This window comes from Oryctolagus cuniculus, chromosome 7, assembly GCF_964237555.1.
Source record: "Oryctolagus cuniculus chromosome 7, mOryCun1.1, whole genome shotgun sequence".
Taxonomy (NCBI): domain Eukaryota; kingdom Metazoa; phylum Chordata; class Mammalia; order Lagomorpha; family Leporidae; genus Oryctolagus; species Oryctolagus cuniculus.
This window is the reverse complement of record NC_091438.1, coordinates 110,735,255-110,751,216: the sequence shown is the minus strand read 5'-3', so window position 1 is coordinate 110,751,216 and position 15,962 is coordinate 110,735,255. Positions and strand designations below refer to the sequence as shown.

At 43.7% G+C, this 15,962-nt stretch overlaps 1 protein-coding gene across 10 annotated transcripts in view; it reads left to right on the top strand.

Moving 5' to 3' along the window:
• Nucleotides 1-15,962, top strand: part of PATJ (PATJ crumbs cell polarity complex component) — a 438,074-nt gene that overhangs the window by 316,773 nt on the left and 105,339 nt on the right. For 6 of the 10 annotated variants that reach the window (XM_070078395.1, XM_070078390.1, XM_070078391.1 and 3 more), the window contains exons 30-31: nucleotides 343-415; nucleotides 15,862-15,954. In XM_070078395.1, coding sequence (XP_069934496.1) covers nucleotides 343-415; nucleotides 15,862-15,954 — 166 coding nt within the window. The remainder of the gene's footprint in view (nucleotides 1-342; nucleotides 416-15,861; nucleotides 15,955-15,962) is intronic. The other 4 variants (XM_070078398.1, XM_070078393.1, XM_070078397.1 and 1 more) reach the window with 1 other exon arrangement.

Genomic DNA, 15,962 nt, shown 5'->3' with positions numbered 1-15,962 from the left:
ACACCTTCCCAGAGCCATCCCCTGCAGCGCCTGATTCACTAGGCAGGGTTCTATAGCTCCCGGCATCATCATTCTTTGTCACTAATAACTGTGTCTTTAGTATCCCCTGAGTCATACGTCTCTTTTTGTGCCCAATAGCTGTGCATGTTTTGAAGCTACATATACATATATATGTATATAATAAATATGTATGTGTGTAGATTATATAGAATTAAGTACATATATTTAATTATTTGATGCTGTGTGTACATTTGCACCCAAGAATTGAGGAAATATTTCTAATTTCAGCCAGGAAAGTGGCATTTACTATGTACTGACTCTGCCTGTTTTAACGTTTTGCAGAAATGAAGATGCAGTCAGTCAGATGGCTGTTGCTCCCTTCCCAGTACCATCGAGTTCCCCATCATCTACTGAGGTAAGGCTGCTCCAGATCAGGTTCTGCTGACTTCAGTGGGTTTGTCATGATTATTTTCCCTAAACCTGATATTTTTTATTTTCTGTATTGGGTATTCCAAACTCACAGATTTATTAACTAGTAGATTTATTTGAGTAAAATGGAAAATATTTCAGATAAAATTATAAAGCAATGTGCAACAATGGTAAATAAACATCAGAACTTATTACCTTCCTCAAAATTATTTAACCTGTTATCCAGGTATGTAATTATGTCTTAAATTACATTTTAGAATTTACTTGAAGATTTTCTTTATATGAGTAAATTGTACCACTATCTTTATGGTTTAAAAATACTTTTGGCGGATGCTGCGGCTCAATAGGCTAATCCTCCGCCTGCGGCGCTGGCACACCGGGTTCTAGTCCCAGTCGGGGCACTGGATTCTGTCCTGGTTGCTCCTCTTCCAGTCCAGCTCTCTGCTATGGCCCGGGAGGGCAGTGGAGGATTGTCCAGGTCCTTGGGCCCTGCACCCACATGGGAGACCAGGAGGAGGCACCTGGCTCCTGGCTTTGGATCAGCGCAGTGCGCCGGTCGCAGCGCGCCAGCAGGGGCGGCCATTGGAGGGTGAACCAATGGAAAAAAGGAAGACCTTTCTCTCTGTCTCTCTCTCTCACTGTCCACTCTGCCTGTCATACCAGTGACCATAGATATTTTTAGAGAATTACTTTCCTCTGTTGATGGAGAAATTACTGGTAGAATAAGATTGTTCCATCAGTCTGCTTCTGGAGTGATAAATCGATAAATAGATGGATAGAATAGCTATATAATCATTTTGTTTCCCCAACTGAGAAAATATTCATTTTCCTTCCATGTTTTATTAATTGAATTATTTTTATGCCAAAAAGATATTTATACTTACTGTTACTAAATAAACAATGCAAAGATAACAGAAGAAAAGTTAATTTTCTATTCCTTAACTCTCCAAAAATGACAATGCTTGCAATTTAGTGTCTGTGCATACCTTATTTTTTGCTCTCAACAAAAATAAATGGGTCTATATAGTATCTCTTTTTAATAAAAATTGATTATACAATACACATTCTGTTCACTCATTTGACAAGTATCCAATTAGTGTATATTATTTGTCAGGTGCTATTTTGGATATTAGAAGTATAGGTGTGAACAAAACAGGTAAGACTCCCTACTGTGGTTCAGTGTACATTCTAATGAGGAGAGAAAGTAAACAAATTAAGAAATAAATAAGCCAAGAGAACTGTCAAATACTGGTCAGTGTCTTGCAAAGAACTAAAATAGGGAATGTGTCCCAGTGACCCCTGAAATTAGTCATAGAGACACTAAAATAAGACGAAACCAAACGTGGAAAAATACAAGAAGAGCTTTCCGTGCAGAGGGCACAGAAATAGTTCTCAAGTGAGAGTAAACCTGGGGTTTGAGGAATATGGCTGGAGCACATTGGGAACTGGGAGAGTCATGGTTGAAACACGAGACACAAGGAAGAGTGAGGCTCTGTACGGCAGAGAAGTTGAGGTTTTATTCTCTGTGCAGTGGGAACCACAGGAAGGTTTTAAATAGAGGAGTGAGGTGACCTGATACAGTTTGTTTTTAATGATTTATTTATTTACTTGAAAGTCAGAGTTACACAGAGAGAGGAGAGGCAGAGAGAGAGAGAGGTCTTCCATCTGCTAGTTCATTCCCCAATTGGCCGAAACAGCCGGAACTACGCCAATCCAAAGCCAGGAGCCAGGAACTGGGAGTTTCTTCCAGGTCTCCCACGTGGGTGCAAGGGCCCAAGAACTTGGGCCATCTTCCACTGCTTTCCCAGGCCATAGCAGAGAGTTGGATCAGAAGTGGAGCAGCCGGATCTCGAACCGGCACCCATATGGGATACCGGCACTGCAAGCGGCAGCTTTACCCGCTACACCACAGCTCTGCCCTGATACACAGGTTTAAAGGATCCATCTGGTCACTTAGGGAAGAAAAATAATTTTTGAGCCCCCGTAGGTTCTATTTTTATTTTTATTTTTTATTTTATTTTTTTGACAGGCAGAGTGGACAGTGAGAGAGAGAGACAGAGAGGAAGGTCTTCCTTTGCTGTTGGTTCACGCTCCAATGGCCGCCACGGCCAGCGTGCTGCGGCCGGCACGCCGCGCTGATCCGATGGCAGGAGCCAGGTACTCATCCTGGTCTCCCATGGGGTATAGGGCCCAAGTACTTGGGCCATCCTCCACTGCCTTCCCGGGCCACAGCAGAGAGCTGGCCTGGTAGAGGGGCAACCGGGACAGAATCCGGCGCCCCTACCAGGACTGGAACCCGGTGTGCTGGTGCCGCAAGGCGGAGGATTAGCCTAGTGAGCCGGGGCGCCGGCCCCCATAGGTTCTTTTTTTTCTTTTCTTTTTTTTTTTTTTTTAATATTTATTTATGGGGCCAGCGCTGTGGTGCAGTGGATTATCCCATATGGGCGCTGGTTCTAGTTTCAGCTGCTCCTCATCTGATCCAGCTCTCTGCTATGGCCTGGGAAAGCAGTAGAGGATGGCCCAAGTCCTTGGGCCCCTGTACCTGCATGGGAGACCCGGAAGAAGCTCCTGGCTCCTGGCTTCGGATCAGCACAGCTCCGGCCATTGCAGCCATCTGGGGAGTGAACCAGCTGATGGAAGACATCTCTTTCTGTCTCTACCCTTCTCTGTAACTCTGTCTTTCAAATAAATAAAATAAATCTTTAAAAATATATATATTTATTTATTTGAAAGTCAGAGTTACACTGAGAGAGAATGAAAGGCAGAGAGAGAGAGATCTTCCATCCTCTGGTTTATTCCCCATATGGCCACAATGGCTGGAGCTGCGCCGATCTGAAGCCAGGAGCCAGGAGCTTCCTCTGTGTCTCCCACACAGGTGCAGGGGCCCAAGGACTTGGGCCATTTACTGCTTTCCCAGGCCATAGCAGAGAGCTGGATAGGAAGTGGAGCAGCCAGGACTTGAATTGGCACCCATATGGGAAGAACAAACAGAAGTTTATTAACATGTATATTTCATATGTAGTAGGAGACACCAAGAAATGAGTAGTAGTCAGGCCGGTGCCGCAGCTCACTAGGCTAATCTTCTGCCTTGCGGCGCCGGCACACCTGGTTCTAGTCCTGGTCGGGGCGCCGGATTCTGTCCCGGTTGCCCCTCTTCCAGGCCAGCTCTCTGCTGTGGCCAGGCAGTGCAGTGGAGGATGGCCCAAGTGCTTGAGCCCTGCACCCCATGGGAGACCAGGAGAAGTACCTGGCTCCTGCCATCGGATCAGTGCGGTGCGCCAGCCGCAGTGCGCTGGCCACGGTGGCCATTGGAGGGTGAACCAACGGTAAAAGGAAGACCTTTCTCTCTTTCTCTCTCTCTCTCACTGTCCACTCTGCCTGTCAAAAAAAAAAAAAAAAAAAAGAAAGAAAGAAAGAAAAGAAAAGAATTGAGTAGTAGTCAAAGAGATATCTGAATTCTAGCTTTTATATCATCTTTAACAAAGTACATTTTCAGAGAAGTGACAAGACAGAGGCAAAGGGATTTAATTCTCTGGAGGTGGCAACTTGGGAGAAAGTAGGTTACCAGCAGATCTAGTTAGTAAAGCTTGCTTTAAAGAAAAAAGAAAAAAAGGAGGAGATGCAGGAGCAGAAAGAGAAAGATCTTCCATCCTCTGGTTCAGTCCCCAGATAGCTGCAACATCCAAGGGTGGGTCAAACCAAAGCCAGGAAACAGGAGCTTCATGTGGGTCTCCCACATGGTGCAGAAGCCCAAGCACTTAGACCATCCTCCACTGCTTTCCCAGGCACATTAGCAGGGAGCTGGATCTGAAGCAGAGCAACTGAGATTCAAATAGCCCATATAGGATGCTGACACCACAGACAGCAGCTTAACCCACTATGTTACTGCGCCAGCCCCTACGCTTTTATTGTTATAGCATAGATACCCCCTACTGTAAATTGCTGAGTCAAAAGCTATACGTGTTCAAAATTTTAACCTCTGTTGGCCGATTACCATCTAAAAAGATTACAGGGATAGGTAATGATTCCCCACTAATAGCCATTTTGTCACACCCCTACTAGTCCTAGGTTTTATCATCCAAATTAAGACTTAAGAGAGGTGCTGGCGCTGTGGCTTAGCTGGTAATGTTGGCTACAAATGTTCCCATCAGAACATCATTCCCTAGAGCTTTATTTGTCGTTTATTACACATATTTTTTCTCAATACAAAAGAAAGCACCTTTATAAAGCCAAGCATGATCTTACTGCTTTCATTATGTTGTCTCATGTTTACTTACATCTACTCTGAGACGGTGTTGCTATTTCCAAGTGAAGACGAGACTGGGCTTAGAGAGGCTGTATAACACCCACAGTGCCTCAGTGCAGGCATGTGATTCAGTATCCACCTCCTCACCTGCACCTGGGTGGGTGGCAACCAAGCCGTCACAAACCTTCTTGAGACCCAAAAGAAGTAACGAGAGCAAAGCTTTTGGTACAGTTTATGGCACAAGTGAGTAAATGCTCAGTAAATGTAAATTATTTCTTCAAATATTGAAGTATATTTAATTCAGTCTTTTTAAAGACAGAGTTATTTATTTGAAAGGCAGAGTTACAGAGAGAGAGAAAGAGGTCTTCCACCTGCTGGTTTACTCCCCAAATGTCCCCAGCAGTTGGGGTTGAGCCAGGCCAAAGCCAAGAGGCCAGGAGTTTCATCTGGGTTTCCCATGTGGGTGCAGGAGCCCAAGCACTTGGGTCATCCTCCACGGCTTTCCCAGGCGCATTAGCAGGGAGCTGGATCAGAAGTGGAGCAGCCAAGATATGAACCAGTGCCCCTCTGGGATGCCAGCAATGCAGGTGGTGGCCTAACCCACTATGCCACAATGTCAGCCCCTTTACTCGATCATTTAAGTATACTAGTCACTATTGTTTTCATGTTTTTCAATTCTGCCAATTACAGAAATAGTTCTGTCATTCAGCCTCATTGGTATAAAAAGTAAATTTCAACTTCATCTTAGCCTATCAAAATTAGTAAAAAGTCAGAAAAATAACACTTTTGGTTTCTGTCAGTTACCTGTTGCTCAAATGACCTAGGTAAAGGCAGTAACCTCTCGAAGTCTGGTTGGTTTGTTTGTTTGTTTTTTCTGTAAAACCAGTTTTATAACCTCCCTTGCTTGCAGCCATGGGGAGTTACAAGGATCAGGTGCTAATGTACAAGTTGGCGTATTTTATAATCCATGCAGTTACATGCATTAGGAAGCACTTGCTAGCGTTCCTCCTGCAGTGCTCTCTGTAGCTGTCATCCCACTGCGGCAGTTACACAGCGCGGTGATTGAAAACATCAGATCCAGGTCCTCGTCTTCATCCTGCCGTTTCCGAGCACATGGAACTGGAACTAGTTAAGCTCTAGAAGCTCCAGTTTCCTCATGTTCAAAATGGGGTTGCAAAAAAAATGAACTCTATGGATTTGTTGGGAGAGTTAAATAATGTTTATGAAATGCTTCACACCATCCCTGGCACATAGTAAGCTCTCATTTTGGTCGTGATTGCCCTTACATTCTCATAGACCTGGAGCAGAACTCCCAGCCTCCAACAGCTTCCATTTTCAATAGTTGTGTACAACTATATTTAAATTTGAGAAATGAAATGTATATCCTTATTGTGTATACAACATGTTTTAAAATACATGTGTATTATGGATGGCTAAATTGAGCTAATAAACGTGTATTACCTCATGTATTGTTAGGATGAGAATATTCAAAATCTACTCTCTTAAGAGATTATCAAGAATACAATATTTCATTGCCGGCACCACAGTTCAATAAGCTAATCCTCCGCCTGTGGCGCTGGCACACCGGGTTCTAGTCCCAGTTGGGGTGCCGGTTCTGTCCCAGTTGCCCCTCTTCCAGTCCTGCTCTCTGCTGTGGCCCGGGAAGGCAGTGGAAGATGGCCCAAGTCCTTGGGCCCTGCACCCGCATGGGAGACCAGGAGAAGCACCTGGCTCCAGGCTTCAGATCAGCGCAGTGCTCTGGCCGCAGCGTGGTAGCCGCAACGGCCATTGAGGGGTGAACCAAAGGAAAAGGAAGACCTTTCTGTCTGTCTCTCTCAGTGTCCACTCTGCCAGTCAAAAAAAAAAAAAAAAGAATACAATATTTCATTATAAACTACAGTCACTATATTGGTTTTTTGGGGTTTTTTTGTTTGTTTGTTTTTTTTTTTTTTTAGATTATATTTATCTGAAAGGTAGAATTACAGAAACAGAGAGGGAAAGACAGGTCTTCCATCTGCTGGCTCACTCCCCAAATGGCCACAACAGCCCAAGCTGGGCCAGGCCAAAGCCAGGAGCTGGAAGTTTCCTCCAGGTCTCCCATATGGGTGCAAAGACCTGAGCACTTGGTCCATCTTCCACTGCTTTCCCAGGCACATTAGCAGGGAGCTGGATCAGAAATGGAGCAGCCAGCACTTGAACTGGCACATAGGAGATGCTGGAGCTGCAGGTGGCAGTTACGCCAGAACGCTGGCCCCTGTAGTCACCATATTGTTTTGTATCCTTTGAGTAACGTCTCAGCCTCCACCCCTGCCATCCTGTAGCAACCACCATTCTATTCTCTCTTCCTATGAGTTGAACTTTTTTAGATTCCAGATTTAATTGAGAGCATGTGGTGTTTGACTTCTGTGTCTAACTTATTTCACTTACCATAATGTCCTCCAAGTTTATCCAAGTTGTCACAAATGACAGAATTGCTTTCCTTTTTAAGCCTGAATAGTACGTTATTTTTTATCTGTTGGTAGATTGATTCCATGTCTTGGCTATTATGAATAATGCTGCAATAAATATGATAGTGAACATAGCTCTTTGACATACTGATTTCATTTCCTTTGGATTTATACCCAGTAGTGTGATGATTAGATCCTATGGGTGTCCTGTTTGTGATGCTTTAAGGAACCTGCATACTATTTTTTTTATAGCTGCACTAAATTTCATTCCCACCAACAGTGTGCAAGGATTTCCTTTCTTCCACATCCTCAACAACAGTTACCTTTCACCTTTTTCTTAATAGCAATTCTGACAGACATGAGATATCATTTATTATAGTGTTAATCTGTTTCTCTAATTCTTAGTGATTTTGAGCATTTTTTCTGTTTTTTAAAAGAATTTATTTATTTGAAAGGTAGAGTTAGAGAGAGGGGGAAAATTAAAGAGGGAGAGATCTTCCATGTACCGGTCCATTACCCAACTGGCTGTAATGGCCAGGAATGGGCCAGGTTGAAGCCAGGAGCCAGGAGTTTCTTCTGGGTCTCCCACTTGGGTGCAGGGGCCCAATAACTTGGGCCATCCTTTGCTCTTTCCCAACTACATTAGCAGAGAGCTGGGTCAGAAGTGGAGCACCTGGGACTCAAACCAGTGCCCATATGGGATGCAGGTGTTGCAGGCAGCAGATTTACCCTATGCCCAAATGCTAGCCCCTCAGCATTTTTTCATGTTTTCCAACCAAACATTTATTCAGATCCTTGACTGTATTTAAATCAGATTATTGCTTTCTTGCTGTTGAATTGTTTAACTTTCTTATATACTTTGGATATTAACATTTTATCAGATGTATGGTTTGCTAATACTTTCTCCCATAGATTCTCAGATTTTCTTTTTTGTTTGTTTACAGTATTTGCTGTACTTGTACTCTTGTTAAAAAATCTATAACAACTCCCTCTTGCCTACCAGAGCTAATCTTCATTTCCATGTTAGAATTAAGTCTTTGTATTTATCTCCACATACTAATCACCTTTCTTTTCCCGTTAATGTACATTAAGCACAAGATTCTCCACATGCATCTGTTTATTTTCCCCCTCACATCTAGGTCCCTCCAATCCTTATGTCTTTAATCCCATTGTATCATCCGTTTGGCTTCCTTTCTATTTCCTCTTTGTTAGCCATCACCAAGTCTTTGAAAGGTTGTTTTCTGGAAGATAATTCCAAGTATTCTGTAACTTAAAATGAAACAAATCACATATGAAGAGTAATAAGGGCCGGTGCCTTGACTCACTTGGCTAATCCTCAGCCTGCGGTGCCGGCAACCCCGGGTTCTAGTCCCAGTTGGGGCACTGGATTCTGTCCCGGTTGCTCTTCTTCCTGTCCAGCTCTCTGCTGTGGCCCGGGATGGCAGTGGAGGATGGCCCAAGTGCTTGGGTCCCTGCACCCCATGGGAGACCAGGAGAAGCACCTGGCTCCTGGCTTCGGATCAGCGCAGTGCACCGGCCATAGTGGCCATTTTGGGGGTGAACCAACGGAAAAGGAAGACCTTTCTCTCTCTCTCTCTCTCTCTCTCTCTCTCTCTCTCTCTCTCTCTGTCTAGCTCTGCCTGTCAAAATAATAATAATAATAAGCTTAGTGCCTAGAACAGAACAAGTACTCCCATGCTGGATAACATTATTTTGACCAACTTTGTGTGAAGCACACCATTCTCCTCCACAATATTCATCCCTTTGAGGCTTTAGAACACTTGTAGATATGTAAAACGTAAAAATTATCCTTTGGTCATTGCGTGATGCCACCTGAGCCTCATGGGAAAAAAGACCCATTCCTAAAGGTTTCCCAAGTAGGACTCTGTTCCTTTTATTTTCCTCATTATCTCTATGGTTTAAGAATATGTACCATAAGCACCATACTGAATTGAATGCTTTTGTAAGACTGGGTTTATTGTTTATAGCACATAGTACTTACTTAATATATATTCATTGAATAAATATATGGCAAGAATCATATTTTGGTTTTTCCTTTTAAAAAAATTGCTGAATCCAGGAACTTTTTTTTTTTATGTTTGCTTGTTTGTTTGAAAGAGCAACACAGAGAGAGAGAGAGGTATCATCCATTCACTGGTTCATTCCCCAAATGCCTACAACAGTCAGGGCTGTGCCAGGACAAAGTCAAGATACTGAAACTCTGTTCATGTCCCTCCCTTGGGTGGCAGGGTTTCAAGTTCTTGAGCCATCATCTGCTGCCTGTGCATTATCATGAAGCTGGTTCAGAGCAGAGTAGCCAGAATTCAAACCAGGCACTACAATGTAGAATGTGGGCATCCCAAGCCACAACACCCATACATATATATTGGCTTTTCTGTACCATTACTCTACTGGCTTTACTGCATCCATGATGCTTTATATCAATGTGAGGTAATTACTTGTTACTGGTTCAGTTCATTCTGCTACTGTTTGCCAGATATCTACTTTGCATCCGAAGATTAATCACAAATAATCTTCTATCCTCAAAGAACTTGAAAAATAAGCCTGTATGCATGTTACTAAAATACAAAGACAATACTAAAATACAAGACAAAAATAAGGTTTTAGGAGGAGTGCAAAGGCAATGAATTCTATTTCCTGGAAGGGGAATAGCTATTTCTGATGGGTAGAATGGATTTTTAAATATGTATATTGTTTGATAAGAATGTGAGAATGGCACAAGCCAAAATAAAGCAAAAGCAATCAGTGTGAAATGGAATAGTGTAAGGGTGTCTGAAAGAAAGTAATAGATGATAGCCCTTGAAAATAAGTGAAGGGTGAATGATGGAGACTTGAGCTTCAATCTGAGGTTTGGATTCCAGGCTTTAGGTATTTGGAGCTGTGGTAGGCATTGTGAACCATGAAATGGTCTGATCAAGGCTCTGCTCCAGATAGATTAGTCTAAGGGCAATGTTTAAGATGGCTTAAAGAGAGAAACCCCATTAAAGAGCCACTTCTGAGTTCTCACAAGAGGGTACTGTATACTTGGGTTGTAAGATAGTCATTCCATTCCTTGACAAGGCAGCCTGAATCGTTTAGAATATCTTCATACAGGCAAAGACCTTCATTTTTCTTTTTCTCGGTTGTGTGTGTGTGTGTGTGTGTGTGTGTGTGTGTTTGAATACTAAGTGAGATGGTGCAGGCCTCATACAGAATGGAGAGGTTGATTACATAGGGAGTTCCATTAGCATAATTTCCATTTTATCGTTAATTGTGCTCTGCCTTTCTGGAATTCTAAGTAGCCTAATAAATATGCTCATGATTGGGGGTAGAAGAAAGAAATTCAATTTGTCACATCTAGTAAACATGGCTTTTCAGAAAGAAATATTTGTGAATTTAGGCTAGCAGTGAAGCTAATAAATCATTTGGTGGCTTTTTTGACAGGAACATTGGGTTTAGGAAATACGGGAATAGCAAGATTTAAACAAACATAAATTTTAGTTTTCAAAAAAGAACTTTCAGTTCTATCAAGGAGGTATAGTATAGTTGCTGGTTTTTTTTTTTTTTTTTAATGTATTTACTGTGCTTAGAAACATCTTAAATCAATGGAAAAGAAAGCTGTTGTATATGCTAATGTAGTTCTCTGTCACGTTAAATGAGGAAGTATGGTGGTGAGCAACACTGTGGAACACTTACTGATCAGAAATGTTTTTCTAATCCATGATGGCATCCTTAATAAATTTAGCTTTTATTGAGAGTCTGGCCTCAAATAAAACAGGAGTCCTGCTGTCAGGGTTCTCATTGTCCAGTTAGGAGGAAACAAATTGTAGTAGTGGGCATGAACAAAACAAAGTAGTACAGAAATAGAAGAGACAGCCATCACTGGAGGTTGGCACTCCTGCAGTTTAGGAAAGAGTAACTGCAGAGAGAAACAGCGGCATGTCGTACCAGTCTTTCAGTGAAGGCTGTGTTAAATGTGCACTCGCAATCCTTGCCTTTTCTGTTCGTTCATCTGTAAAACATTATTCTCTGTGAGTCTACTGAGTGTGGTCTTCAAGGGCAAAGGAAGCTCTCCTTGACCAGGCTTGGCAACGGGCAGCTTTGGGCAGGTGGTTTGAAGATCAGCAAGAGCAGAGGAGGAGGACACCCAGCCAGCCAGGTCAGGTGAATCAGCTTGGGTGTCAGCTGGCCACCCTCCGTCAGCCAAATGGCCCTCAAAACCCCCCCCCCCCCCCCCCCCGGTGCACTGTCCTTAGGAATCATGCTGCTGACCTGTTTCCCCTCCTCACCTCTAACTGGGCACTGTTTTCCAAGCTCCTGGTGAGCGGGGTTTTTTGGAGGCTCCTTTACCACATGAACTGTTCTGTTCTCAGAACAGAATCCACTTTGTGTGGTTCTGTGCCTCATTCAGCGTGAGCACTCTTACAAATTTTAGCTCTTCTGGAAAAGAAATTACTTGTTTTCTCTTGGTCCCAACTTCCCTTTTGCCTGACTCTCTTCTCCATCTAGATTTGGACTTTGGACTCCTCTTTCTGGAGCCATCACAAACTAAAACAGAAGAAAAGATGTGAAAGAGGAGCATAGAGCATAGAGCATTTTAAATGGCCATGGATTGGGAGAGAGACGGACCTCAGATCAATGTGAAAATGAACTGGGCAAGGGAAATGAAAGAAGCACAGATGTTGGACTTGAGAATCTTTTGGTCTCATCAGGGCGATTAATTCCATACCTACATAACTAGGGCACAAAAGAGATGATGTTAAGTGGCAGAAGAGGTTCAGGTAAAACATTAGGTGAATTTAGAGGAAGGAAAGATACCTCCTAGCTAAGGAGAGGAGAGTGACTGATGCATTAAGTGGCATTTGTGACCTGGCTTTGTGTGATGGATTCTGCTTCATTGGAGCCTCTTGGTTCTGAGCTGTGGGTTGTAAGTAGACAGGTATTTTTGTTTTTATTCACAGCTTACAGGTTAAGTGGAACATCTGGCTCCTATACTGCTTTGGCCATATTTTCTTATATTTCCAAGTTGAAGTATCAGTTACATAGCTGTATTCTCCCCCACTTTAGTATTCATTTTGTAAAGACTAAACAAATTCTCACCTTCTGTTCTCAACACTGCTGAGATATATAAAAGTGGGTGTATTTATTTGTTTCTCTAAGAGACATTTCCCTTCCCCCTAGAGACGTGTACATAATTGAATTACCGGTATCAGCTACCCTCATGCTGGAGACAGCCTCCTCCCATCCAGTGATGGCTGTCTGCGCGGTACTGGAGGGGCTGCCTGTGGGTTTGTCCCACAGTCTGAAGTGCTGAGTTACACGGACTGACAGAAAGCTCCAGTGGCATGCCACTGCCTTCCCAGGGCCTCTTCAGGGGTCCTCACAGCTTACAGAACCAGACACACTAAGTAATTGGGACATTAATAGTTTTCCATGTATAATGACTATTTGTCATTTTTTAAAAGGAAGTTTAACAGAACCTTAAATAAATAATATATGGTTCTATTTATATGAAGTGCCTACAGTAGTCAGATTCATAGAGGTGGAAGTACATGATGGTTGCCAAGGGCTGGGGGAAGAGCTCATGGGAAGCTGTTCAGTGGGTACAGATTTTCTTTCTTACAAAATGAAAAGAATTGTGGAGATAGGTTGTACAATAATTTTTTTTTTTAAATTAAGGTTTCTATAGATCAAGTAATGATTTTTAAAAATATTTATTTATTTATTTGAGAGGTAGAGTTACAGACAGAAAGGGAAAGACACAGAGAGAGAGAGAGAGAGAGAGAGGTCCTTCATCTGCTGGTTCACTTCCCAAATGGCCAAGCAGCCAGAGCTGGGCTGAACCAAAGCCAGGAGCCAGGAACCAGGTCTCCCACCCTGCTTGGGTGCAAGGACCCAAGCACTTGGGCATTCTCTCCCTGTTTTCCCAGGCCAGAGCAGAGAGCTGGATTGGAAGTGAAGCAGCTGGGATACCAGCGCCCACATGGCATGCTGGCTCCTCAGGCAGAGGCTTAGCCTATTACACCACAGTGCCAGGCCCTCAACTAATGATTTTTAAAGGAACAGTTCATCTGTTCAGAATTTTTTTCTGTCTCTGAAATTTACTGTGTAAAATGCTGAAACTGTGTATGTTTTCAAGATTGCTTCTTGAATATGCATATATTTTTAAGATCTATTTACTTATTTGAAAGGCAGAGTGACAGAGAAAGGAGAGAAAAATCTTTGGTCTGCCTAAAATAGCCAGGGCTAGGAGAGGCCAAAGCCAGGAGCCTTGAACTCTATCCAGGTCTCCTACATGGGTGGCAGGAACCCAAGTTCTTAGGTCATCATCTGCTAGCTCCCAGATACATTGGCAGCTAAACCAGAAGCTTGGAGTAGCTGGGATGTGAACCAGGCAGTCCAATATGGAATGTAGGCATCTCAACCCACAGTTTCACCTGCTGCACCACAATGCCCATCTTGAGCATGTTTGTTTTGTATAATAACTTCTTTTTTTAAGATTTATTTATTTATTTGAAAGTCAGAGTTACACAGAGAGAGGAGAGGCAGAGAGAGAGGTCTTCCATCTGATGGTTCACTCCCCAACTGGCCGCAATGGCCAGAGCTTCTTCTGGGTCTCCCACAAGGGTGTAGGGGCCCAAGCACTTGGGCCATCTTCTACTGCTTTCCAAGGCCATAGCAGAGAGCTGGATCAGAATTGGAGCAGCCACTTTCAGGCCAGCGTTAACCCACTGTGCCACAGTGCCGGCCCCATATAATAACTTCTTGATTATTCAAAATTCACTGAGAGGAGCTAATGATAAATAAATTTATCTTCATGTGCTAGTTCACTCCCAGTACCCACAATAGCTGGGACTGGGCCAAGCCAAATTGGGAGTTAAGAACTCAGTCTAAGTTTCCCATGTGGATCCCAGGGATCCAGCTACTTAAAACTTCACCTGCTGCTTCCCAGTATGTACATTAGCAAGAAGGTGGAATCAAGAGACAGGAAATCAGAGGGCAGGCTCTCTCTCTCTCTGAAGAACTAACCAGGATCCTGTGAGAAACACCTTAATCCCTTTCAAGGCCATGTCCTCAGTTGATCCAAGGACCTCCCTCTAGGGCCTGGCTCTTAAAAAGTTTCATGCCACCTCCCAGTGCCACCACCCAGGGAGCTAGTCCCCAGCTTTTGCTGGCATGGATGCAGTGTGTTAACATCTCTGCTTACCGCAACATTGTCAGTACTGAATGTTCTTTTCCTATCCTGTTGTTAATTCCATTAGCTGGAAGAATGCTGTCCCTTTGTTTTAATTTACACTTAAATTATGAGTGGCATAGTGGATAAGCTACCACTGGCAGTGCTGGCACCCCATATGGGCGCTGGTTTGAGTCCCAGCTGCTCCACTGTCTATCTAGCTCTCTGCTATGGACCAGGAAAGCAGTAGAAGATGACCCAAGCCCTTGGGCCCATGTGTCAACCTGGGAGGCCTGGAAGAAGCTCCTGGCTCCTGGCTTCAGAACAGCTCAGTTTCGGCCATTGCAGCCACTTGGGGAGTGAGCCAGCAGTTAGAAGGCCTCTGCCTCTCTCTGCCTCTGCCTCTGCTTCTGCTTCTGCTTCTGCTTCTCTGTAACTCTGGCTTTCAAAAATAAATATATCTTTTAAAAAAATTATGATTGAGGTTGAATGTTCCAAAATCATATCTATTTTCTCTATCAAGTTTTCCCACCCAAATTTGTAATAATCCCAGGGTAGTGGTGATTTAAAACAAAAATCCAGGAAAGCGCAATGTAGACAGTCCACTGAACAATGTGATCCTTCTCCATCTGCCCCCAGAAAGTAAGGAAACTTCCAGTTACCTGTGACATTTATTATGTCATAATTCAATGTGGAAATTGCCTAATGTGTTTTAGAATCTTAAGGCACTTATTATTACCAGATGTCTCATTTGTATATGAAATACGTATTTTTAGGATTCGACAGAAACAAAAAATAATCATTAAGAAAACAAGTACTGCATTCATGCAGTGGTCTGTCAGGTGCTTATTACATGGTTTCCATGTGCCAGGCAAGGTGCTGGGTACTTAATTTTAGAAGTAAATCGGATACACACAGTTCTCTCATCTCAAGCGGTTTAGTTTTATGCAGAAAGGAAGCAGCTGTGTCGTTGAGAAAACTTTGGCTGACGATAAGAGCCTGGTGAACCCAAAGTGGCTGAAACAATGAGGAAATGTATTAGCTGCCATGGAAGGTGGCTCAGGATGGGGCTGGGCTCCAGGCTTACTCCATCCAGTGGCCCATCAGAGAACCAGTTCTTTCCAGCTCTAGCTTTGCTGTCACTCACAGTGGCAGCTGCACCCTACAGCGGGCTCCCTCATCGTCACGGGGTGGCCGCCGGTGGCACATTAGTTTGGGAGGTACGGGGATCTGATGTGGCCCTCTTCTAAGACCCAGGAAGAGCTGCTCCACATGCCTCAGACAAACCTCTCATGGTGTCTCAGTGGCCAGAACTGACAAAATCCATTCCCAGTGTACCTATTCTGACAAAATCACTGCCAAAACTGACCCCAGGCAGTCGGGCTGACACCTAGATCAGAGACACGTGTCCCTCAAAGCGTGGTCCAGGGATAGACACCTGGAAACAGAACCAGGCAGACAGGCGGCCCCTACAGGAAAGACAGCTGCAGCGGGACAGTCTACGCAGTCGGGGCCACGTGAGTGAAGCGTGACATCTTTGCTGTTTCCTTTCTAATGTCCCTTAGGATCAGAGTGGCCCAGAACCTGTTAGTGGGGAGGAAGATGGCGGCCTTGAAGTTGGTGTTAAACCATTGCCTGCAAGTGAAAACCCAAAGCTGGTGAGAAT